At 50.8% G+C, this 26,876-nt stretch overlaps 1 protein-coding gene across 1 annotated transcript in view; it reads left to right on the forward strand.

The window, feature by feature from the left end:
* LOC119967049 (phospholipase B1, membrane-associated-like) overlaps positions 1-26,876 on the forward strand; it is a 91,797-nt gene that overhangs the window by 15,933 nt on the left and 48,988 nt on the right. Inside the window, exons 5-12 of the mRNA XM_038799068.1 lie at positions 1,082-1,156; positions 3,558-3,638; positions 4,032-4,092; positions 7,613-7,671; positions 11,754-11,827; positions 15,298-15,341; positions 16,830-16,938; positions 18,177-18,228. Of these exons, the coding sequence (XP_038654996.1) occupies positions 1,082-1,156; positions 3,558-3,638; positions 4,032-4,092; positions 7,613-7,671; positions 11,754-11,827; positions 15,298-15,341; positions 16,830-16,938; positions 18,177-18,228 (555 nt within the window). The remainder of the gene's footprint in view (positions 1-1,081; positions 1,157-3,557; positions 3,639-4,031; positions 4,093-7,612; positions 7,672-11,753; positions 11,828-15,297; positions 15,342-16,829; positions 16,939-18,176; positions 18,229-26,876) is intronic.

Below are 26,876 nucleotides of genomic sequence, written 5' to 3' on the forward strand. Positions count from 1 at the left end.
ATAAGATATTCTTTGTCAGCAGGAAGAGTGTTAAGGAATTTGGCCAGGAAACAGATGAATGAGTTGTTGCAATCTGGAATGCACTGTCTGAAAGGATGGTGGGAGCAGACCCAATACTAATGTTCCCTAGGGAATTAGACATGCCCCTGAAATAAATGACCACAGGGAAAGAGTGGGACTAATCGTTCAAAGAACCAGGATAATCTCAATGGGCTGAATGGACTCGTGTGTTAAATCATTCTATTATTCTTCTCAAAGATCAAGGGTCGTAGATGCCATAAATTTGCCTTCACGCTACCGAGGTCGATTAAAGCCATGCTAATTGGAAGCAAGCTGGAAGGCACTGTGCCTCAATTGTAGTACAGTGCCAGTACCTGAGTGTAGAAATCAACTATCTGCTCCATCCCTCATCTTCTGTGTGATATGATAGCACAGAATCAATCCCTGTGGCCCTGAATGCCTGGATGTTGGCCCAACCCGAGTTTCTCAGTTGGGGTACAATGGTCTTTTCGCATCCCACTGCGCTGTGCCGAAGGTGTTGTAGACATTAATTTTCAACCACAAGACCATAAGACGTAGGAGCAGAAATAGGCCATTTGGCCCATCGAGTCTGCTTCACCATTCAATGAGATCATGACCGATCTGATATGATAATCCTCAACTCCACCTTTCTGCCTTATCCCCATAATCCTTGATTCCCTTACTGATTAAAAATCTGTCTATTGCACACAGCAACAGGAGAGATGGGCCAGCAGCAGGTCAGATTTGCTGAATCATTCGATCAATTAACCTGTTTGTACCTCTGTAACTTCAGATAAGCTAAGATTGCAATCTTAACCAAAGATAACCACAAATGAGGTTCATTTCAAGGTCTCAAAGTATCTTTGAAGGAGTGAAATGCTTTGCGTGCCTTCCTCATAGACAGCTCCCTATCAATAATGAGCCCTAAATTTATAATATTGTGCATTTTGCAATATTTTCGAATTCAGACTGGCTCTTGTCAAGGTTAGAGTCTGTGCTGTTACTAACACTGCAACATGTGAAATACTGAACCTCAATCTCTGTCTTCTTTCCTTCACAGCTACAACCCAATGACAATATAAGTCAAGTCCTCGAGTGCACAGAAATTATTCCTCAGTTGCATTGTCCAACCCAGGTATGATCAGACTGCACTCCGACCATACACGTCACTCCACGCTTTGGGGAGGTCTAGGCAACCAGGATTGACGAGGGAAGTCAAGGACAGCATGAAAGCAAAGGAAAAGGCATACAATGTGGCAAAGATTAATGGGAAACCAGAGGATTGGGAAGCCTTTAAAAGCAAGCAGAAGAGAACTAAAAAGGCAATAAGGGGAGAGAAGATGAAATATGAATGTAAGCTAGCTAGTAATTTAAAAGATTGCAAGAGTTTTTTTTTGATATTTAAAAGGTAAGAGAGAGGCAAGAATGGACATTGGACCACTGGAAAATGAGGCTGCAGAAGTAGTGATAGGAAACAAAGAAATGGCAGAGGAACTGAATAGGCACTTTTCACAGTGGAAGACACCAGTGGTATACCAGACCTTCAAGAGGGTCAGGGGACAGAGGTGAGTGTAGTTGCCATCACCAAGGAGAAGGTTGTGGGAAAACTGAAAGGTCGGAAGGTGGATAAATCGCCTGGACCAGATGGACTACACACCAGGATTTTAAAGAAGGAGATAGCGGAGGAGATTGTGGAGGTGGTGACCTTTCAGGAATCACTAGAGGTGGGGAGGGCCCCAGAGGATTGGAAAATGGCTAATTAACACCTCTGTTCAAGAAGGGAGAGAGGCAGAAGACAGGAAATTATAGGCCGATTAGTCTGACTTTCGTTGTTGGTAAGATTTTAGAGTCTATTATTAAGAATGAGATGCGGAGCACTTAGAAGTGCATGATAAAATAGTGCTGAGTCAGCATGGCTTCACCAAGGGGAGGTGAAGCCTGACAAATCAGTTAGAATTCTTTGAGGAGGTAACGAGGAAGTTAGATAAAGGAGAACCACTGGACGTGATCTATTTGGATTTCCAGAAAGCCTTTGACAAAGTGTTGTACAGGAGGCTGCTGAATAAGATAAGAGCCCATGGTGTTAGGGGCAAGGTACTGGCTTTGATAGAGGATTGGCTGACATGCAGAAGGCAGAGTGGGGATAAAGCGGTCCTTTTAGGATGCCAGCCGGTGACTAGTGGTGTTCCGCAGCGGTCAGTGTTGAGACCACAGCTATTCATAATATACATTAATGACCTGGAGAAAGGAACTGAAGGTACTGTTGTTAAGTTCTCAGATGATACAAAGATATGGAGAGGGACAGGCTAGAAGAGTGGGCAAAGAAGTGGCACATGGAATGCCATGTAGAAAAGTAAGAGGTTATACACTTTGGAAGGAGGAATGGAGGCATAGTCGATTTTTTAAATGGGAAAAGGCATTGGAAATCAGAAGTACAAAGGGACTTAGGATCCTAGTTCAGGATTTTCTTGAGGTTAACATGCAGGTTCAATTGGCAGTTAGGAAGGCAAATGCAATGTTAGCATTAATGTTGAGAGGGCTAGAATACTAGAGCAGGGATGCACTGTTGAGGCTGTGTAAGGCTCTAGTCAAACCTCATTTGGACTATTGTGAGCAGTTTTGACCCCTTATCTCAGGAAGGATGTGCTGGCATTGGAGAGAGTCCAGAGGAGTTTCAGAAGAATGAAATGAAATGAAATGAAAATCGCTTATTGTCACGAGTAGGCTTCAATAAAGTTACTGTGAAAAGCCCCTGGTCGCCACATTCCGGCACCTGTCTGGGGAGGCTGGTACGGGAATGATCCCCGGATTGAAGGACTTGTCATATGAGGAGCGGTTGAGGACTCTGGGTCTGTACTTAAGTTTAGAAGGAGGAGGGGGGAATCTCATTGAAACCATCTCAGTGGTTAGCACTGCTGCCTCAAGGCGCCGGGGACCCGGGTTCGATCCCGGCCCGAGATCACTGTCTGTGTGGAGTTTGCACATTCTCCCTTGTCTGTGTGGGTCTCACCCTCACAACCCAAATATGTGCAGGGTAGGGTGGATTGGCCATGCTAAATTGCCCCAAAATTGTAAGAAAAAAATTAAAATTAAAAAAGAGAGTACTGAGCGGCCTGGATAGAGTGGATGTGGAGAGAATATTTCCACATAGGATAACTAGAAGCAGAGGGCACAGAGATGAGGAGGAATTTCTTCAGCCAGAGGGTGGTAAATCTGTGGAACTCTTTGTCGCAGAAGGTTGTGGAGGCCAAATCACGGAGTGTATTTAAGACAGAGATAGATAGGTTCTTGATTAATAAGGGGATCAGGGGTTATGGGAAGAAGGCAGGAGAATGGGGATGAGAAAAATATCAGCCATGATTGAATGACGGAGCAGATTCCAAGGGCTAAATGGCCTGATTCTGCTCCTATGTTTTATGGTTTTATGGTCTATATTCCTCCTGACTCCCTTCCCTTTACATGATTACTGCTTAATTTGAAAGTTCTCTTGTTGCACTGTTGTATCAAATTAACTCTCTCTCTGTCCATTCCTGCAGAAGAGTCCCTACCTCTTCACTTACCAAAACAACAATTATGAAGACAGTTTGAACGTGGAGGCGGGAATGTCCAGCTGGATGGTAAACTACTTCCCCAGTGAATTGTCTCCATCTTCACATCTTCTATCGCCGCCACCTCCTCCCTTGTTCGGTTCCTTCCGTCTTCTTGTCTCTTGTCTAACTCTGTCAGCTCTCTTTCGCAACCTGGATTACCCACATGTGCAGAGTATCATTTTGACGGCGCAAGACATTAAAATTATTTTCTTTCCCTCTTGACTGTAATACGGCTCTGTGCAGCCTTGTTGCTAGTGAAGATTAACCTATCAGATATGACCTTTCACCTAGGAGTTCTGAACCAATCACGTTCAAACAGATTTCCTGCTGTTCACTTTCTGTTTTTATGTGACTATTAATTAAAACGAATAAGGCATCAACATTGTTCTTTCAATAAATTTATGCTTCATTTTGAACTAGGATTCGGGCAGTGAAGTGACTTGTACAGAACGGGACCCCTCTAATGCTGTTCCAGTTTCAGGTACATGATTGCATTAATGTCAGTCAGATTCAATCTCAGGCTAATCAGCTACTGGAAAGCAACAGGTATGCAAGACATATTGGCCATCATTGCTGGCGGTGGGATTCGCCAGGGTCCTGCCTGGCAGCCCATGGGTTTCCCGGCGGCGTGGGTAGCTTCAATGGGAATTCACTTGACAGCGACAGGAATAGGGAATCCTGCCACCAGTGAACGGGGTTCCGCCTGCCGCTGCCCAGATTCACGCGGCTGGGAGGCCGGAGAGTCCGTTGTCTCAAGAAGGTGGGATAAGCAACTATTGAGGTTCTCGGAGGGGAGAAAGCACTTGCGCCAACCTCCTCTTGTTCGTCCATTCCTTCACGTCAGGATTTAATTCTTACTGTGGGAGAAGCCAACTCCCCTGGGAATTTTCCTCCAACGCTCTTGCAGGTAACACTGGTCTCTCCCAGTCCAGGTGCTGTGTCACTCGGACATGGTAACACAGGAACAGGCTTTCAGCCCCACAAGCCTGTTCTCCCATTCGGATGTTATCCATCTCATAGAAATGTAGAAAATCGGAGCAGGAGTCGGCCATTTGATCCTTCGCACCTGCTTCACCATTCAATATGATCATGGCTGATTCTCTATTTTAACGCCATACCCCCTTGGCATCTTTAGAGTTCGAGAACTCTAGTCTCGCTAGTTTCAACATATAAATGAAACAAGTGGAAGGTTTGCTCAGTCAAATAGCTTGACTTGTGGGGGAGGGGCGGTCACTCAGCAGACAGCAACAGGAATTCGCTCAGGTCAGGAATGGGCATGGGAATCAGGTTCAGAGGGTTTCAGCAAAAATCAGGCCAATCAGAGATTCACAAAAACCGCATGCACCAGTTTGACCGTCTGATCCCTTCTGCAGCTGAACTAAGGTGGCTTTGGTCAATTTCCTCAGCTTTGTGGCTGTTTGAGGAATCCCAAAAGCAGCACTGGCTCGAATGAGGTGATGTACGCTCATTAACATGGACGGATTGGGACGGTAAAATGATGCCAAATATCCATGGACTTTCTGACACACCCCACCACACCCCTCTCCAGTTGGAGCGCAATGGAAGGGTAGCAAATTAAGCCAAATTAGAGATCTTGATATAGTTCACAGAGGGGGAATTGCACTACATCAAAAGTGAAATAGACATGGGCCTACCATGGAGACAAGGACACAGCCTGAACTCTCAAAGATGAAAAGGCCACATTTTATCCCAGAAGCGTTTAGCCAGTCCATTTCTAACTAGGACAACCTCCAGATAAACTTTCAGCCTTTCCAATTTGGCAGGCACGTGAGATGCTTTCTTAGTAGTACAGACAGTGCCATGCGATGATAATGAAGGAATATTCCTCTGACCATGCCAGGCTTAGCGGCATAGGTTACCGTCAAGAGCATGTATTTGTTTAAGGGCTGAAATCGTCTGAGGTCTTTCAGGCATCCAGAAGCAAAATAATTTGCTCTGCCATCCTTTGTTCAGCTTCTGATTGAACAGTGTGATTAACCTTTCTTTCATCAATAGAGTAAGATAAGTTTGAACATTTCCTTACGACCAGCCTCCGATTGAAATATCAGCTGCCTCACCCAATAGTTGATCAAGAAATCACACAAGACACGAAGGTTGTCCGCAGTGATAAATGTATTTTTCAGCTGTTATCATTGCAGCTGCCCTGTGTGGAACTTGGTTTGAAGTGCTCTCGATGGGCTGCAAATGCATTTTTAATGGCATCTTTCACGTAGGTTCAAATACGTAGATACAGGGCAGGATGGAGAGTGGAGTAAATATACTGAAGGCGATGGGTCCAAATCTAATGTTCTCACTAAGACCCCACGAGAACCTTTGGAATAAATTCCACAACGATAGAACTGCTGGGGTGGATTCTTCATTCAACATTCAGGAATTCCGATTAAGTGGCGAATGGAGCGGAGAGGGAAAATTGGGTTTGGCTCCCCACAGTGAGCTACCCGCCCTGCACTGACGGGAAGATGCAAATCAAACATTTAAGTAAATGTTAATGTCCCTGACAGGCTTGAAAACTGAGTCTCCGTGCCCCCATTATGCTCTGACCTCCACACGGAAAATCCATCAGGCGGGCTTTGGTGTAAGTTTTTCCAAGCGCGGGTGGACCCCGAGGTGGGTCAAGGGTGTCAAGGCGCTGGTTTAGCACACTGGGCTAAATCGCCGGCTTTTAAAGCAGACCAAGGCAGGCCAGCAGCACGGTTCAATTCCCATACCAGCCTCCCCGAATCGGCGCCGGAATGTGGCAACTAGGGGCTTTTCACAGTAACTTCATTTGAAGCCTACTCGTGACAATAAGAGATTTTCATTTTTTCAGTTCACATACCTGAGGTTTCCCCCAAAATCCATCGGAAGGCCCCCCCCCCCACAATGCAGATCCTTCCCCCATCAATGACAAGTAGGGGCATGCTGCACCCCTCCAGCATGGGAATAACGGGTCACTCACTCCCCCGCCACAACACACACGGATAAGGGTGACCTGTTTCTGTGGAGAAAACCCTTAACTCCTTTTGGTGTGTTGAAGAGCCGTCAATGGTAGCAAAAGTGTTCATAAACATTGCGGTGAACATCAATGAAGGGTACTTGAGGTGCATTCAACCGTGAAGGGAAAGATAAATAAACCAACCCCCAAGCAGCTGTGTCTGTGCCAATGAAACTGTCAATCACTGGCTAGTGAAATGGATTGCTGTGTGAAAATGAATGGAAAATTTGCATTTCAAAGGCTATCAAGGCATTTGAAGCTGTTTCAAGTGCATTTGGCTTTTGAGGAAGCCTCTGATACTTATAACAGCTGCTGCTTCAAACACTTTTGTCTGAGGCAGCAGATGTTAGGGAAGGGTAAGTCAAAATGCAGTGACTTTTCACTCTGCCTGGACTGCTGTTTAGCTTTGAGGCAGGGCTGACAGAGAGGGGTATCTGCAGAGGGTCCCTGATGGAGGTGATGGGGGTCTCTGATGGGGGTCTCTGATGAGTGTTCTGATGAGGGTGATTGATAGGTGGGGCTGGAGGAGGGGCGGTTGGGTCATCCACATGCATGTGTGCTGTGGGGGGGGACCATTATTCCAGTGGTGTTGGGGGGGGGGAGGATGCCCCTACTTGTCAGGAGGGGGGGGGGCTGAATTTTCATTGTGCAGGGAGGGGCCCGGCACTGTACCTCGGTATCGGGCCGCCACTTTATACCAGGATTCTGTTGGAATACGCTGAGCTCTCCCCCATGCAGAAATTAGCATGATAAAAGGGTGTGACGCACATACCCGGCCCCGCTGTGAGTGCCAGCGGAAAGCAGTGATGATCCTTCACTGGCGGGGGGAATTGGGATCCAAAACGGATCATCCTGGCCCCGGTTTCTAAACTGTTGCCAGCATTATTATCCTGAGGTAAATCTAAAGCCTGAACATCTTCAAACACTGGCTTTTTGTGCTTAATTATCCTCTCTTTTTGACTTCAGTCACCGTAGTTTCAAAGTTGTCCTTTTCTTTCTCTGCTAGTCCACAAGCTCAGACCGGCGGACATAAAGGTGATCGCTGCACTTGGGGACTCCGTCACGGTGAGTCAGCATAAAACTGCTTTGTGTTTTGTTTCGGTGGAAAGAAAATGCCTTTGCGGGGGTTGACCTGGCAGAGATGATTTACAATGCTCGCTTTCCGGAACCTTAAATCTGCAGCCACATGGGTACCAGAGCATCGTCCATCCAAGCCGTCTTTCAAACATTTTGGGGGTACTGACCTGCCAGCTGCTACTTGTTAATTAGACATCAGAGCCAGAAAATTCTGATCATTTAAAGTCTGTCCTCGTTTCTCAGGGTAGTGTCCTGGGCCTAATCACCTTCATTTGCTTCATCAATCGCCTTTCCTCCATCATAAGGTCAGAAGTGGGGATGTTCGCTGATGACTGCACAATGTTCAGCACCGCTCACAGTTCCTCAGATACTGAAGCAGTACATGGCCAAATGCAGCAAGACCTGGACAATAGTAGCATTCGCGCCACACAAGTGCCAGGCAACGAACATCTCCAAAAAAAGAGAATCTAACCATTGCCCCTGACATTCAGTGACATTACTGTCATTGAATCCTGCACTATCAATATCCTGGGGGTTACCATTAGCAGCAAACTGAACTGGACCAGCCATTTGAATACTGCGGCTACAAAAGCAGGACAAAAGGCTGTAAATAATTCACTTCCTGACTCCCCAAAGCCTAACCACCATCGACAAGGCACAGATCAGGGGCGGGATTCTCCAATAATGGGGCTATGTCCCCACGCCGGCGTGAAAACCGGCGCCAACCACTCCGGCATCAACGGCCCCCGAAAGTGAGGAAGTCTCAGCTTTCCAGAGGGCTAGGTTGACGCTGAAGAGCCGGCGCGAGTTCGAAGATGCGCGGAACGGCTGCCGTATTTCTGCGCATGCGCGGGGGTTCCCTTCTTCGCACCGGCCCCCGGCAAAATGGTGGAGCCTTACGGAACCAACCTGCCCGCCAATCGGTAGGCCCCGATCGCGGGCCAGGCCACCGTGGGGGCCCCCTCCGGGGTCGGATCTCCCCCAGGATGGCCCTGTACCTGCCAGGTCCAGCCGTGTGTGAGTTGAGTAATTCACGCCGGCTGGACCTGGCCGAGCCCATTGGCTACTCGGCACATTGGGGCCCGGAGAATCGTTGGGAATCCCACCGGCCCCCGCAAAACGGCGGCGGAGAATAGGGAAGCCTGCGTCGGGGCGGGTTTCGCGCCTCTCCCCCGCCGGGATGAGTACAGCTCCAGCAGCACCCAAGAAGCTCAACACCATTCAGGACAAAGCAGCCCGCTTGATTGGTAGCCCATCCACAAAGATTTACTCCCTCCACCATTGATGCACAGTAGCAGCCGTGTGTACCATCTACAAGATGCACTGCAGGAGCTCAGCAACTCCTTAGGCAGCAGCTTCCAAACCCATGACCACTACCATCTAGAAGGGCAGTAGAACCATGGAAACTCCACCGCTTGGAGGTTCCCCTCCAAGCCACTCACCATCCTCACTTGGAAATATATCATCATTCCATCAATGTCGCTGGGTCAAAATCCAGGAACTCCCTTCCTAACAGCAGTGAGGGTGTACCTACACCACATGGACGGCAGCGGTTCAATGAGGCAGTTCACCACCACCTTCTCAAGGGTAAGGGCAATTAGGGATGGGCAATAACCGCTGGCCTTGCCAGTGAGCGACAAAGAAAGACAAAAAAATTACTCTCCCTGGCTTCAATACCTACTTGAACAAGAGGAGGGATGATGGAAAGAGTCATAATTGATCTGAAAAATGTATATTAAACTTTGAGTTTAAGTTAGTTTCAAAATGAGGATTTTGTCTTTAAGGCCTGTTGCTCTATAAAGTGTTTCTTTTCAACTGACATGAACATAGAACATAGAACATACAGTGCAGAAGGAGGCCTTTCGGCCCATCGAGTCAGCACCGACCCAGTTAAGCCCTCACTTCCACCCTATCCCCGTAACCCAATAACCCCTCCTAACCTTTTTTCATAGAATTTACAGTGCAGAAGGAGGCCATTCGGCCCATCGAGTCTGCACCGGCTCTTGGAAAGAGCACCCTACCCAAGCCCATACCTCCACCCTATCCCCATAACCCAGTAACCCCACCTAACACTAAGGGCAATTTGGACTCTGAGGGCAATTTAGCCTGGCCAATTCACCTAACCTGCACATCTTTGGACTGTGGAAGGAAACCGGAGCACCCGGAGGGAACCCACGCACACACGGGGAGAACGTGCAGACTCCACAGAGACAGTGACCCAAGCCAGGATTTGAACCTGGGACCCTGGAGCTGTGAAGCATTTGTGCTAACCACTATGCTACCGTGCTGCCCTAGAGCATTAAGGTCACTAAGGGCAATTTATCATGGCCAATCCACCTAACCTGCACGTCTTTGGACTGTGAGAGGAATCCGGAGCATCCGGAGGAAACCCACGCAGACGCGGGGCGAACGCGCAGACTCTGCACAGACAATAGTAGCGGGGAGAACGTGCAGACTCCACACCTTCCCAGTGGGGAATCGAACCTGGGACCCTGGCGCTGTGAAGCCACAGTGCTAGCCACTTCTGCTACCGTGCTGCCCACAAAATTAATTACATGGAGCTTGAGAAACAGGCCAGGGATTACTGTCCTCCCACTGTACCTCACCCTCTTACATATTTTTCTATTCCTTATCCAATTCCGCACTTTAAAATTCTGTCATTCTGTCCAATTACTCCGTGAATTGATGCATAAGCAGCGATTAAGGTGCCAGCATAGAAAATGTTACTGGCACTTGAGAGGAGATTACAATTTTCATTCAGATTTTAAAATTATCCGAGTTATTACCATTCTTCACATGTGGCCTGGAATAAAAACCAACATCAGCACACAGTTTTTTTTCAATTATTGAGTAATCTATCCAATCCCTCGAACCTGCTCTGCCATTCAATAAGATCATGGCTAACCTTCTACATCAACCCTACATTCCTGCCCTATCCTCACATCCCTTGATACCCTCTGTGTCCAAAAATCTATCGCTCACAACTTTGAACGTACTCAAAGGTTGAACATCTATATGGGGTAGATAATTCCAAAGCTTAACAGCCTTCTCCCGGGTTACTGTCCATGTGGAGTTTGCACATTCTCCCCATGTCTGCGTGGGTCTCACCCCCACAACCTAAAAAGATGTGCAGGTAGATGAATTGGCCATGTTAAATTGCCCCTTTATTGGAATAGAAGAATTGGGTACTCTAAATTTATTTTTTTAAATAGCCTTCTGAGTGAAGAATTTTCTCCTCATCTCAGTCTTGATCCTGAGACTCTACCCCCTAGTTCTAGATTCTCAAGCCTGAGGAAATAGCATGTGAGCATTTACTCTGTCAAGTCTGCCAAGAAAGGTATACATTTCAATGCCAAACTCTCCGCTGAGATACCAAGCTGAGGCTAGATACCTGCTTGCCAAACTGTCAAGGTAATTGAAAGGAGTGAATCTGGTGACCTTCCCTCATGACCTCTCCGCGGTCAGCTGAGTATAGTGCTGGGCAGTGGCGAGTAGGACGGTCCCTGGCTCCCGTTTCTTGGTTTCCTCTACAGCTGCATGAACAAAAAAATCTCAGGCCGGAACAAAGTGCGATTTGCCCCTTTATTGGGAATGTAACATCTAAGAAGTGACCACAGAGCTTCAGAGCTTACCGATGGTCTTGCTGGATGAGAATCATAGAATCCCTACAGTGCATAAGTAGGCCATTCATCCCATCGAGTCTGCACCAACCCTCCAAAGGGACTTCCTACCTAGGCCCATGCCCCCGCCTCTACCCCAATAACCCCACCTAACCTTTTGGACACCTAAGGGCAGTTTAGCATGGCCAATCCACCTAACCTGCACATCTTTGGACTGTGGGAGGGAGGGAGCGGAGGGAGCCCACGCAGACACGGGGAGAACAGACAAACTCCACACAGACTGTCACCCGAGGTCGGAATTGAACCCGGGTCTTTGGCCTTGTGAGGCAACAGGGCTAACCACTGTGCCGCTCTGAATGAGGCACTGAACCAAACAAACCGACGGTGTAAATTGTTCTGGAAGTCTTCAGCATCAGTTTTGACAATTGTGATTTTCACCCCATGCTATAGTCAGCTAATGGAGCAGCATCAAAGCCCGATAATCTTCTCGACGTTGTCACTCAGTACAGAGGACTTTCCTGGAGGTTAGTAACGTTTGCTATCCCTTTCTCTTCAGTTGAATAAGTAAGGCCTGACATTTTGTCCTCGGCTGTCTGTTTACTGCTAATCTTTAAATGGGATTTCCTAAATAGCGTTGCATGGTGATGGTTCCACATGGATTTATGAATGGGACATCATGCTTGACAAACCTGTTGGAGTTTTCTGAGGATCCTACTAACATAATTGATAGAGGGAAATTGGTGGATGTTGTGGACTTGGATTTTCAGAAGGCTTTCAATAAACAGGAGGTTGGTTGGCAAAATTAAAGCTTATGAGATAGGAGGGAACATATTTGCATGGATTAATGATTGGTTAACAGGCAGAAAACACAGAGTAGGAATCATTCTCACAATGGCAGGCTGTGGCTAGTGGGGTACCTCAAGGTTCAGTGCTTGGTACCCAGCCGTTCACAATATATATCAATGATTTGACTGTGGGGGACAAACATAATATTTCCAATTTTGCAGATGATACAAAGCTAGGTTGGAATGTGTGTTGTGAGGAAAATGCAAAGTGGCTTGAAGAGGATTTGGACAGATTTTGTGAGTGGACAAAGGACCTGGCAGACGGAATATAATGTGGAAAAATGTGGTTATCCATTTTGGCAGAAGGAACAGATATGCAGAGTGATGGAACCATCAATTCACTAGACACGTGCTTTAAGATATGAACAGTGGTTTTAATCTACTTACAACAGAGCCAGCCTGTTCCACGTTGAACTCTTGATGAACTGAATGACTGGCTCTGAGCATTGGTATTTATACAGCAGTCCAGGGGGAGGAGTCGTGGGCGGAGCCAAGGGTGGAGCCCTGTACAAACTCCTAAGCATTCCCAGCGCTACTCCCCCTAGTGGTCAGGCAACGCAACTGCGCTTATCAATGCATGGTCTCATGTATATACAATACAGTGTGAATTACGAAGTTACATTCACCACACAGAGTATTTCTTAAATGGTGAGGCATTAGAAAGTGTCGATAAGGGAGCTGGGTGTCCTCACCCATTTATCACTGAGAGCTAACATGCAGGTGCAATAAGCAACTAGGAAGGCTCTTGGTAAGTTAGCCTTTATCACAAGAGGATTTGAATACAGGGGTAACAAAGCCTTGCTTCAATTGTATAACACCTTGGTTAGACTGCACCGAGAGTACTGTGTGCAGTTTTGGTCCCCTTACCTAAGGAAAGAAATTGTCATAGAGGGAATGCAGCAAAGGTTGACCAGACGTGTTCCTGGGCTGGTAGGACTGTCCTAAAACGAGAGATTGGGGAAACTGGGTCTGTGTTATCCAGTGTTTTGAAGAATGAGAGGTGTTCCCATTGAAACTTACAAAACTCCTGAAGGGAGAGACACTAAATGCAGGTAAGATGTTTCTCTGGGTGGGGAGTTGAGAACTAGGGGCAACATTTTAAAAATAAAGGGATGCCTCTTGAGACTGCGATGAGGAGAGTTTTTTTTATTCAAAGAGGTGTGAATCGTTGGAACTTTCTAATCCTAAATCCAGTGGAAGCTCATTCACTGAATATGTTTTAAGCAGAGATTGACATTTTCTAAATACCAATGACATAAAGGGATATGGGGACCAGGTGGGACAAAGGCACTGAAGTGGATAATCAGACATAATTGCATTGAATGATAGAACAGGATCAATGGACTGAATGGCCTACTGCCTCTCCTGTGTTCCTATGATGAATATCTAAGCCTGACATTCCTGGTGAATCACATCCCTATTGTCCGATCTGAAGCACATTTTACCATATCTCTGAATCTCCAGTCAACATCAAAATATTCTCTTTTTAAGAGCTTCAGATATTGTTGTCTTGACACGCACAACAATGACCTGTGTTAAAAACATGTTTAACATACTAAAGGACATTTCAGAGCAGCCATAGTCAGACAAAACCTAACACAAGCCAAAGAAGAAGGCAGGAGATCAGGTGACCAGACATTTTGTTAAAGTGATAGATTTTAACAAGCGAAAGACTTACATTTATATAAAACACATTTGACAACCTCAGAATCTCCTCAAGTGCTTTATAAGTAACAAAATATTTAACAAAAACAAAAAATACTGGACAATCACAGCAGGTCTGACAGCATCTGTGGAGAGAGAAGGGAGCTAACGTTTCAATTCTTGATGACTCTCTGTCAAAGCTGGAGAGAACTGGAAATAGGGTCAGATATATACTGTTGTGGGGGGGGGGGGGGGTAGGGGTTGGTGGAGCAGTGGGGCTGGATAGAGGGCCAGTGATAGGTGGAGATTGATGTGGTGAATGTATTATGGCAACCATTCACCACTCTATTGCATTGTACTATGTTGTTGCCCTTGTGGGCTCCACCTATGGACCATTGTATTGTACTACACCGCATTGTATCATGTTGGTGCCCTTGTGGGCTCCGCCCCTGGCTCTGCCCCCTTGGGGGAGGTATATAGAGCTGCTGCCCTGCAGGCGGCACTCAGTGCAGAGCAGTCGCAGGCAGGCACAGTTCCAGCTGATTAAAGCAACAGTTCACTTCAACTCTCCATCTCGTGTGAATTGATGGTCGCATCAATTGACAAAGATGTCATGAACAAAAAGACAAAGGGATTTTAAATGGTGGTGATCAAGGCTAAAGAGAATGTTGACAGTGGTACATTAAGCGATCAGAATGTGTTAATGGTGATATTTAATGTGTAATCCGTCTTGTAATGCAGAAAATGCAGCAGGCAATTTGCATATAACAAGCTCCCATAACCTGCATTGTGATAGCAAACAGCTAATCTGTTTTAAGGATGTTAATTGTGAGGTAGATATTGGCTGGGACAGGCAGGGAAATTCTTCAAAATAGCGTTACGGGATATTTTTCTATCCGTCTGAGAGAGCAGACAGGGCCTCAGGTTAATGTTTCAGCCGGAAAGCAGCACCTCTAAAAGTCCAGCATTCCTTCAGCACTGCAGTGGGTGACTGCGCTCAAACCTGGAGAGTGGGACTCGAACCCACAACCTTCTGACACAGCCGGGTCTGACTCGGGGCCAATCAGATGAATGCCTGAAAAGGGAAGAGAGTTGGGAGAGGTTGAGAGGTTTAGGGAGGGAATTCCATAGCTTGAAGCCGAGGTGGCTGAAGGCACGGGCGACGTTGCTGGAGGTAATGGAAATGGGGAATGTGGAAGAGGCCAGGATTGGCAGAGCAGAGAGATCTCGGAGAATTGTGGGGCTTCACGGAGGTTACAGAGATAGAATGGAGCGAGGCTATGGAGGAATTGGAACAATTGTGTCAATTAAACAAATAAATTAGCCTGGGCCGTCCTGTTGTTTGATTGGCAGGCTTTACATCTATTTTCCACCTGATAAGTGGCATATCAATTTCAATCCCAATGTACTAGGGTGCTGCAAATGTTTTATTTCCATTTCATGGTCAATGTGTAAATGACACTGCATTTGGAATCAAAGAGATATTAATCTTTTGTGTTCCGCAGCATCGGAGGAGATGGGAATATAACAACTGTCACCACGTTGGCCAGTAAGTAGAACATATTCTATTCATCAGTACTATTTATTCAGGCCCATCTTTCCTCTCGCCATCACTTACCTCACTCTCAATGCCTGGGGCCATTGACTGTCCTGGCTGAAGGCTCCTGAAGATATCTGGCACATAGGGCCTGCCCTGGGAGGGGTCTGCGGAAGTCACAGAATCACACACACTGCAGAAGAGGCTCTTCAGCCCATCGGGGCTGCACCGACACATCAAAAACACCTGACCTGCCTACCTAATCCTATTTGCCAGCACTTGGCCCATAGCCTTGAATGTTGTGACGTGCCAAGTGCTGATCGGCAGCGGCGGGATTTGAACCTGGATCCCCAGAGCATCGCACTGGGTCTCTGGTTAACTAGTCCAGTGGCATTACCACTGCGCCACCGCCTCCCCGCAAATGATATTGTAACCCTTGGAGTCCAAATGTCATTCTGGTGAACCCACTTGCACTCCCTCCAAGGCCACTTTTACCCTCTAGTGTACTAGTCCTCTACAGCTAAAGGTCAGCATTTCATTAACACAGGAGGGAGTTTTGTTTGGCATACCTGAAGCTGGGATTCGGTATCCACCACAGGTGTATTGTGACAACAGAGTCTGCAGAATATAAGGTAGGATTTCACCAGTGAGGCGACATTGATGGCACCTCCAACCCCACAATCTCAGCCACCGAATAGAATAAGAACTGTTATATCCCAGGTTGAACAACAACCCCGATGCTGGTATACAACATTATAGAACATAGAACATAGAACATAGAACAGTACAGCACAGAACAGGCCCTTCGGCCCTCAATGTTGTACCGAGCCATGATCACCCTACTCAAACTCACGTATCCACCCTATACTCATAACCCAACAACCCCCCCCTTAACCTTACTTTTATTAGGACACTACGGGCAATTTAGCATGGCCAATCCACCTAACCCGCACATCTTTGGACTGTGGGAGGAAACCGGAGCACCCGGAGGAAACCCACGCACACAGGGGGAGGACGTGCAGACTCCACACAGACAGTGACCCAGCCGGGAATCGAACCTGGGACCCTGGAGCTGTGAAGCATTTATGCTAACCACCATGCTACCCTGCTGCCCCAGCTGCATCTCTTGAGTGTTGAAGGGGCCAATCTTCCGGAATTCCCAACCCAACAGGTGCAGCATCAGCGAAAGGACATTCAGAGATGTGATGAATAAACCCAACACAGGGGGTCAAGAGGGAAGGGTAATAAATGGTGTCTTGTCAACGTCATCCTAATCCTAAGAGCCAATTTAAAAAGTTACTCCTATCTGGGGCTCAGCAGGTATCTGTAGGTGAAACTGTACGCCAACCTCTTCCCTGCTCCATTTACAGTTCCACACTTGATTCCCCAACACAATCTTTCCTGTTTATGCCTACCATGTGAGGCAGTCTCTTAGGTTTGCAAGTATTTAGAGTGCACACATCCATTTTACTTGGATTTTACATTTTAATACCTTTCCAGATATTCTCCGTGAATTTAACCCTTCGTTGGTTGGATATTCCATTGGTACCGGTCGTCAAGACACCCCTCAGTCTTTCTTGAATCAGGCTGTGGCAGGCGCCACAGCTGGGTGAGTGGAAACTCTCTGAGTTGTTACATGGGTGTCTGGTCTTGCCACCCCTGGGTTATTACATGCACTCCGTCATAACATCCCGGAGTTGAAATAGCACGGGGTGGGGGGGGGATTTCCTCTTCTGTTTTTTGGCAAACGGGAATGGCAGAGGGAGCGGAGAATCGAGGGGGAGCCCCAAACCGCCATTTGCAATGGGGGAGGGGGGGGGCCGGGGAATTCCCCGCTCAATTGTCCCTGCCTCCTGCCGCCAGTGACGCAGTGGAGTTCGTGCCATGTCAGCGGGGTTTGCAACAAGATTTATAAAAGGGGGAATTGGCAAAGAGAACCCGTCGGGGGCACAGAGTTAAGCACAGCCCCCAAGGAGGAAAGGGTCAATGGGGGAGTTGCTAAGTGATTCGTTTCCATGGTGGTTGGTGTGGGGGAGGTGGTGTGGAATTCTGTGATAGGGAGGCGGAGAGTTCCATTTTGGGGATTCAGTGTTGGGGAGGGGGGGTGCTTGGCAGAGGGGGGGGGGGTGCAGTTTCCTCTTTCCTACTTTTATCTTCTTCGCATCATTTAAAAATGGTGCCATGAATGAGCCCACCCCAAATGTGCCCGCCCTGCCAGCATGACGTTGTGTGAACCACCCCTTCATTTTTCTTTTGTCTAAATGTTTGATAATATGGCGGGAAAGGCCGGCAATGCAGCTGGCGGGCTACCCTCCGTCTGTTCTGCCTGAGATCCCACTTTGACAGAAAGTGAGAACATTCTGTCCCACATGTGCGATTGGGTAAATCTAAGGTACTGCGCATCTTTGCGCTCATATTTAGTTGCCACCTTCAGTGTGGGTGAAGAATGGTGCATGGTGGGGAAAATGGCTCTCACTCATTCCATGCCTCAGTTCTTAAGGTCATCTTCTGAGTGCAACACGGCAATGTTTGTAGACGTACTCCGTTAGTGGGAGTGAACTTAGGCTCTTACTCACGAGTGCAACCAAATGTAATGGAGTTATAATACCTCTGGGAAAAATGCCAGTTGTTGGTTGTCAGGGACGATATAGATTATATTAGGCCAATGTTTTCCTTGTCACTTAAAAAGGAGGAACAGGAGGGAAATCCATGAAGTGCATTGAAATCCGCAAGCAAGCGAATCAGTTTGACAATGTTCTACAGTATCAAATCTCAACCAGCTGAAGAAATCCTGTTTAACACGCAGTTTGCTGATTGTATCTCCTCTTATTCCTCTACATTTCACAGGGAATTGATGGTCCAAGTCAGGGAACTGGTGAAGCTGATGAAAAATGATTCGGTAAATCTTATTACAATTAATCCCCACCGTTTCAGCTTTATCCAAAGCTGCCCATATTGTGAGCACACCATGCCATTGTTAGGATTGGATTTGTGTTTATTGTCAGGTATACAGAGGTACAGTGAAAACTAGTGTTCTATGTACAGTCCAGAAAGAGCGTTCCGGACATGAAAAACATAGGGCATACATGGGGCATGTTTGCCCCATTGCCTGGCACCAAGTTGGCATGCAGTCTCACTCAGAGAATTAATAATAATCTTTATTGTCACAAGTAGGCTTACATTAACACTGCAATGAAGTTACTGTGAAAAGCCGCTAGCCGCCCCATTCCGGCGTCTGTCCGGGTTCACAGGGGGGAGAATTCAGAATGTCCAAATTACCTAACAGCATTTCTTTCAGGACTTGTGGGAGAAAACCGGAGCACCCGGAGGCAACCCATGCAGACACTGGGACAACATGCAGACTCCGCACAGATGGGAATCGAACCCGGGTCCCTGGCGCTGTGAAGCGACAGTGCTAACCACTGTGCTACCGTGCTGCCCATAAGGAGTGATATGGGAAACAGATTCCTTCAGGTCGGGGCTGAGGTGGGGAGATTGCTGCAGCTTTGCTCAGCGTCTGAACCACGTGACAATAGGGCCGAAGGTTTCCGGCCCTTCCCGTGGCAGGGTGGGTAAGGGACTGGATAATTTACCCCATAGAGTTATATCAATATGCGTACAATATAAATGTGCCTCAGTAATACAGGGTGGGTGGGATTTTCCGATCTGTGGTGGCAGAGACCACCCAGCATCGGCTGGGGACAGGATCTTCCTGTCCAGCTGCTCTTTCCTGTTCTTCGCACCTCCTGCTTCTGGGAAACCCGCGGCAGGGGGTCTCCATCAGTCCGACCGGAGGATCCTGCTGGCGGGAGCATCCAGAAATTCCCACCCGGTATCCCGAGTTGGAATCCATGACTATATTTCCATATAATAACTAAATTATGCATGTAGAAGAGGGGAGGCCCAATGCTGGTGAGTAAAGATTGTGAAGATGTAGGGTGGGATTCACCGGCCGAGATTCTCCAATTCCGCGGCCAAGTTCTGCAAAGTTGTGAAAAGCGGCGCCAACCACTCCGGCGTCAATGGTCCACGATCACCCGGTACGCTCCCCTTCCTAGGGGGCTAGGCTGGTGCTGGAGTGGTCCCCGCAGCTCCAGCCAGCGCGGAAAGGCTGGCGTGAGTTCGGCATGCGCGCTACGGCCAGCGTGATTCCACACATGCGCGCTATGGCCGGCGTGATTCCACACATGCGCGCTACGGCCGGCGTGATTCCACACATGCGCGCTACGGCCAGCGTGATTCCACACATGCGCGCTACGGCCGGCGTGATTCCACACATGCGCGCTATGGCCGGCGTGATTCCACACATGCGCGCTACGGCCGGCGTGATTCCACACATGCGCGCTATGGCCGGCGTGATTCCACACATGCGCGCTACGGCCAGCGTGATTCCACACATGCGCGCTATGGCCGGCGTGATTCCACACATGCGCGCTACGGCCAGCGTGATTCCACACATGCGCGCTATGGCCGGCGTGATTCCACACATGCGCGCTACGGCCGGCGTGATTCCACACATGCGCGCTATGGCCGGCGTGATTCCACACATGCGCGCTACGGCCGGCGTGATTCCACACATGCGCGCTACGGCCAGCGTGATTCCACACATGCGCGCTACGGCCGGCGTGATTCCACACATGCGCGCTATGGCCGGCGTGATTCCACACATGCGCGCTATGGCCGGCGTGATTCCACACATGCGCGCTACGGCCGGCGTGATTCCGCACATGCGCACCACGGCCGGCGTGATTCCGCACATGCGCACCACGGTCGGTGTGATTCCGCACATGCGCGCTACGGCCGGCATGATTCCACACATGCGCTTGGGTTCCCCTCTCCGCGCCGGCCCCCAGGCAATATGGCAGAGCCCGACAGGGGCCCGGCGCGGAGTAACATAGGCCCCCAAGGAACCAGCCCGCCACTGATCAGTAGGCCCCAATCGCAGGCCAGGCCACCATGGAAGCCCGCCCCCTCGGGGTTGGATCCCCCTGCCCCCCCCCCCCCCCCCTCCAGGACGGCCCCCGCAGACACACCTTCCAGGTCCCACCATGTGGGGCCTGAGTTACCCATGCCGGTGGGACTCGGCCGAACGCATTGGGCACTTGGCCCGTCGAGGTCCGGAGAATTGCCCGGGGGGGGGAGGGGGGGGGAGGCCGCTGTCAACGGCCCCCGACTGGCGCTGCGGCGAACTCGCGGGCACCCGAAAATCGGCGGCAGAGGATTGGCGAGCCGGCATTGGGGTGGCACGGCGTGATTCTCACGCCGGGTTGGAGAATCCCAGCCATCGATCCTGAGACTAGGGTCTGGATTCTCCGATTTTGAGGCTATGTCCGGAGCATGTGTCTAGTCTTACAACTGTTGCCCTTTTTAATAATGAGGCCCTATTTATAATATGATGTTATGTCCCAACAGCGTTGCTAATACTGTGGGTATTTCTATTTATCTCAGTGAACCACAAGTCTTTCCCTTATATCGGTCAAATGACCACACAACCAGTTAATCAGTTCAAAAGATGGTTTATTTACACACACTAGGATTACTTCGACATGCAGACACAATATCTACTACGGGTTAAATTACACTTATCAGCTACATTAACCTATACTTAACTTCAGGGCAACCGGCACTGTGCAAATGGATAGGGCCTTTATCTTGGTTTCACGTGGCTGGTTTGAAGAAGTGGCTCTGTGTCTGCTGGGCTCATCCATCAGGTAGCAATCGTTGGTCTTGAACTTGGCTGGCTGGTCGTTATTCTGCGATTGGTGTGGGCACAGGCCGATCCCAAAAGAGACTGAACACACGGCTGTGGTCTCTTTTATCCCTCTGGGATTTCGCGCTCTTTGGGGCAGTCCTTAATCTTGGACCCAATAGTTCGACAGGGCTCTGATCACTGCCTTTGATTTCGGCCAAAAAAGGGGCGGGTGCCTTGGTGGCTGGGCGGGTCCTTAGCGGTCATTGACCTTGGCAGTTGGACTCTCAGAGTAAAAGGAGTGGCGCCAATCAGTCTGTGGCTGTACCGGTTTCTTGATTGGAGATCTATTGTCCTGGGGAACGGGCCATTAAAATGCAAATGAGCGGGAGTTTCGAACAGGTCTAGCTACCTGTGTTTCAAATATACACAAGCTCTGTATCTGTCTGAGTCCTGGGTTGGCCATAATTCCCATGGTCCTTTGCAGGTAGCCATCTCAGATGGCTACACAACGAAAAAGTGGGCAGCGCCCTCAAACCGATGCTCCTCCTGGTGGGGGACCAGCAGCCACGCGCATCATAAAACCCCCGCCATTCCCGACCGAAATGGCCGGGAATAAACCGAGTCCGTGATCACGCATGCGCACGGTGGCGCGACCTGCAGCACTCGTGCTGTACAACATGGCGCCGGCTGCACAGGGACCTGGCCTGCCAGATAGTGCCCCAATGTAGCCAACCCGGACCACCCCCACCAGTCTCCCCAGCCCCCGCTGAAGCCCCTCCCGGCCAGCAGAATGTCTCCCACCCCCTGACTGTGGCGGTGCTGGACACAGTCCGCAGTCACCAGGCGAGGTTGACGAAACCTCAGACCACAAGTGAACCACGCCATCGGGAAGTCGGCCCTTCAGGGTGCGGTGCATCGGGGGAGGGCCTTCAGGGGGCGGTGCATCGAGTGAGGGCCTTCAGGGGCGGTGCATCAAGTGAGGGCCTTCAGGGGGCGGTGCATCGGGGGAGGGCCTTCAGGGGGCGGTGCATCGGGGGAGAGCCTTCAGGGGGCGGTGCATCGAGGGAGGGCCTTCAGGGGGCGGTGCATCGAGGGAGGGCCTTCAGGGGGCGGTGCATCAAGGGAGGGCCTTCAGGGGGCGGTGCATCGAGTGAGGGCCTTCAGGGGGCGGTGCATCGAGTGAGGGCCTTCAGGGGGCGGTGCATCGAGGGAGGGCCTTCAGGGGGCGGTGCATCGAGGGAGGGCTTTCAGGTGATGTCCTGAGGCCGTCCCAATGGCGTGCGGCGTACTCACCGATGATGACGTTTTGGAGGGGGTGGAGCATCCAAAAGCAGGCGCCGCCCCCGATTCCGGCATCAAAAGGGATTCTCCACCCAATCGCCAAATGGTTTAGCTCACTGGGCTAAATCGCTGGCTTTAAAGCAGACCAAGCAGGCCAGCTGCATGGTTCGATTCCCGTACCAGCCTCCCCGGACAGTCACCGGAATGTGGCGACTAGGGGCTTTTCACAGTAACTTCATTGAAGCCTACTTGTGACAATAAGCAATTTTCATTTTCATTTCATTCATTTAATTTCATTTTCAAACGCGATTTCGGCCACGGCAATCAGAGAATCCGGCCCTAGGTGTTGACGCCGATGCACAGTCGTGGACTTCCACGACAGCAAAACCGGTGCCGCATCTGGACCGATTCTGCTGCTGTTGAGGGACTAGCACCGGTGCCACGTGGAACACAATCGATTCTAATGAAAAACAGCACCGGATTTGCCGATTTCATGATTGACACTCAGGAAGCTGACAAGTTGCAGCAACATATACACACTGCCCTCCCCACTCACACCATCCCAGCCAACAAGATGGCAGCGAGGAGAGCGGCCCCAAGATTCACCGACGCCAAGCTGGAGACCCTCCTGGATGCCGTGGTGGAGAGGCTGGTCTCTCTGTACCCCGGCCCGGGAGGGAGGCTGCCTGGGCACGGGTGGCAGAGGCAGTCAATGCTGTGGGCAACGTCGCCCGGACCGGCCAACAGTGCCGCAAAAATGAGTAGGCAGCACTGTGCACCTGGCACTAGCCCCCGTCCCACACATCCGTACCCCAACACTCACCCTCCCTCCAGAAGGTGGGCGAACCCTCACCCTGCACAACATGCCTGCACCCATACAGCTGCCATGGCCGAGTGCCCTGGTCACTGAGGCCACCAGCTACCCACCCCCTGGGCTGCATGTGTCGGACTGTCTAACAGTGTTGTTTCCACACATCGCCACCACCCCGGCTAAAAGAAGGCCACGCACAACCGCCGGGAGCGGGAGATAACAGAAGGGGGCCACCGGATCGTCAGCCCCTCACTGTGGCTGAGCAGAGAGCACTGGGCGTGGTTGGCGGCCCAGAGGAAAGGGAGGTCAGCGAGGTAGAGTCAGGCCGCGGGTGAGGAAGTGAGACGCTGCTGAGTTGCAGTTCCCCACATGTATCAACCCACCCCAATACCACCCTAACCCCCACACCATCCTCACCCGCACTCACCCCCACAGCCCCCCACCCCATATCGCCCTCACACCACCCGATACCACCCCTCTCCCACATGCTTACCACCCCCCAACCTCTAGCCCGCGGTCTAATCATGTGTCTTGTGTCTTGCAGGGCCTGCTGGTGATGGGGTGGGTCCATCTGGTACTCCCCCGCCCCTGGACAGTGCCACAATGGAGACCCCCCACGTGAGCCGAGCAGTGATGGGAGCAGCTCAGACACCAGCCCTCCGCCCGAGACCCCGGAGCTCGAGTCGGAGAACGACACTGACTTTCCATCACAGCCGTCTCCAACAGCCTCCACCATCCCAGAGACACTCACCTCGGTTGGGCACTTTGGTGAGGGTCTGCGGGGACACTATCTGCTGTGCACCACACATCCGGTACAGCAGGTGGAGGTAGGAACTCCTGAGGGGGCAGATGGTCAGAGTGCAGACCGACCCCTAGGACTAGCCACAGTCCAGATGGGTCCCAGGCTTATGGAATGGACAGTCCCATTGATTGTGGAGATGCAGTCACAGAGCTGGGGACTACATGAGGGGTTGTCGGCGAGCATCCAGTACCTGCAGGTGCAGTTGGAGGAGTCTAACCGCTTTGAGGAGTGGGAGCTGGTCCCGACCACGCGTACCACCCAGGCCAACACCGCACAGGTGGCGTCTGCGTTGGAGGCATTGGGGGCGATGGATCAGCATGTCCAAGGCCAGGGGCATTCTGTGCAGTTACTGGCCGAGGCCCAGGGCAGGGCTGCCGTCACACAGGTAACCATGTGCCAGAGCCACCTGGACATCGCAGCAGCGCTCCTCAGCATGGCCCAGTCACAAAGGTCGTGGCTGGCAACGTCGGCGGTATTGCCCAGGCGTGAGCCAAGATGGTACAGGCACAGAGGAAGGTGGCCCAGTCCCAGAGAGAAGAGATGGCGCAGTGCCAGAGGGAGGTCACCCAGCCACTGGCTGATCTGGCACAGACCCAGAAGGTGGTGGCACAATCAGCGGGTGATGTGGAGCAGTCCCAGATGGAGATGGTCCACTCCCTGTGCTCCATGGCCGCGAGCATGCAGACCCTGGTCGAGATCAGATTGGTCCTCCAGGATTGGCAGCGCCAGGTGATGGGGGAGCCTCAGGGGATATCTCCGCTCGCACCCCCGTCCCACGGAATAGCCCGCGGGCCATCGGGCACCTCGATGGAGGTGATCAGAGTGTTCTGCGTGCGTTGGCCCAGGCGCACACATGTGCCTTCCTGGGACCCACGTCCCGCCCTTTCTCGCCCTCCCTGCAGTCTCCTCGTCGGACGAGGCCTGGCGTTCCTCCTCCAACACGGAGCACAATGGTTAGTGTCGTGTTGTTCCCCCTGGGGTAACACGGATTGCACACGATGCAGAAAACTGATCAAGGATACACCAAACAAAGGCGTTGGTTCAATAAAAGATTTATTGAACTCTAGCAACAAAACACACAGCTGCCTGTGGGTTGACTCTCTACTACCCTGAGTAACTAAAGCTAACTATCTAGACCAGACTAGCTCTGAGCCACGTGTAGGAGGTGTTGAATGATTTGTACACCCTGACTGTCACTACAGTTATCACCAGTGGAAAGAGACAGAGTGCTGATGCCTCCTGTGTTTTATAGGTGGAAGCCCCCCCTCTGGTGTTCTGTCTGGTGATTGGTTGTGTTCTGTCCTGTATGTTGATTGGCTCACCTGGGTGTCTGTCACTGCCTGCTTTTATCTCATGATGTGCATGATGGGTTAGCACTGTTGCTTCACAGGCCAGGGTCCCAGGTTCGATTCCCGGCTTGGGTCATTGTCTGTGCGGAGTCTGCACGTTCTCTCCGTGTGTGCGTGGGTTTTCTCCGGGTGCTCCGGTTTCCTCCCACAAGTCCCAAAAGACGTGCTGTTAGGTCATTTGGACATTCTGAATTCTCCCTCAGTGTACCCGAACAGGCGCCGGAATGTGGCGACTAGGAGCTTTTCACAGTAATTTCATTGCAGTGTTAATGTAAGCCTCCTTGTGACACTAATAAAGATTGTTTATTGCAATGCTGTGAAGGGCACAGCAGGCTGCTACGATGCGGACGTCCCTTTCAGCATCATACTGAAGGGTCCCCCCAGAGCAGTCCAGGCACGGGATCTGCTTCTTCAGGAGGCCAAAGCACTGCTCGATCACGCTCCTGGTCACTGTATGGGCATCGTTGTAGCGGGTTTCCGTGTCGTCTGTGGCGTCCGGATAGGTGTCATCAGCCATGACCGCAGTGGATCACCCCCGTCGCCCAGGAGTCAACCCCTCAGCCGGGGGGGTGGGTGTCTCGGACATGTCAGGAATTGTCGAGTATGCCGGGATGAAGGAATCGTGCACACTGCCCGGGTATCGGGCACAGACGTGTATGATGCGCAGCTCATGCTCACATAACAGGCTGCACATTCATCGAGTGGAACCCCTTTTGGTTTGTGTCGAGCGGTCTGTCATCTGCAGGTGCTCATAGGGGGGGCATGCATCCCGTCGACTCACCCCCCTGGACCCGGGGTATCGCGTTGATGGTGGCGAACACTGCTGCCTGGGCATCCTGGTGGGCTCGGTCCACATTGGAATGGAAGTATTGTGCCACCTGGGCATGTATGGCCTCCGAGACAGTACGGATGCACCTGTGCACCGAGGTCTGTGAGATCCTGGCCAAGTCGCCACTCGGCGCCTGGAAAGACCTTGTGGCGTAGAATTTCAGGGCGACCGTCACCTTGATGGCCACCGGGAGCGGATGTCCTTCCCCATACCCTCACTGTGCCAGGTGTGCCCTCATCTGGCAGATGTGTCGCACTATCTCTCTGCTCAAGGAGTCTTCAACAGCATGCCCTGTCCGGCAGGTCCTTGAATGACAGACGCTGCCAGTACACGAGGCCTCATGTGGCACCTCTTTGGCAGCTCCTCCTCCGCGACCTGTTGGGCAGCCAGCTCTCCATCCTGGGGGGCTGCCACCTATTCCTCTGCGGCAGGCACTGCTGTGGCACGCCCGCTGCTGCACGCTCCACTGCTGCACGCTCCGCTGCTGCACCCTCCGCTGTTGCACCCTCCGCTGCTGCACCCTCCACTGCTGCACCCTCCACTGCTGCATGCTCCGCTGCTGCACCCTCTGCTGCTGCACCCTCCGCTGCTGCACCCTCCGCTGCTGCACCCTCCGTTGCTGCACCCTCCACTGCTGCACCCTCCGCTGCTGTATGCTCCGCTGCTGCACCCTCCGCTGCTGCACCCTCCACTGCTGCACACCCCGCTGCTGCACCCTCCGCTGCTGTACACCCCACTGCTGTACACCCCGCTGCTGCACCCTCCGCTGCTGCACCCTCCGCT

This window comes from Scyliorhinus canicula, chromosome 6 (assembly GCF_902713615.1).
Source record: "Scyliorhinus canicula chromosome 6, sScyCan1.1, whole genome shotgun sequence".
NCBI classification, from domain to species: Eukaryota; Metazoa; Chordata; class Chondrichthyes; order Carcharhiniformes; family Scyliorhinidae; genus Scyliorhinus; species Scyliorhinus canicula.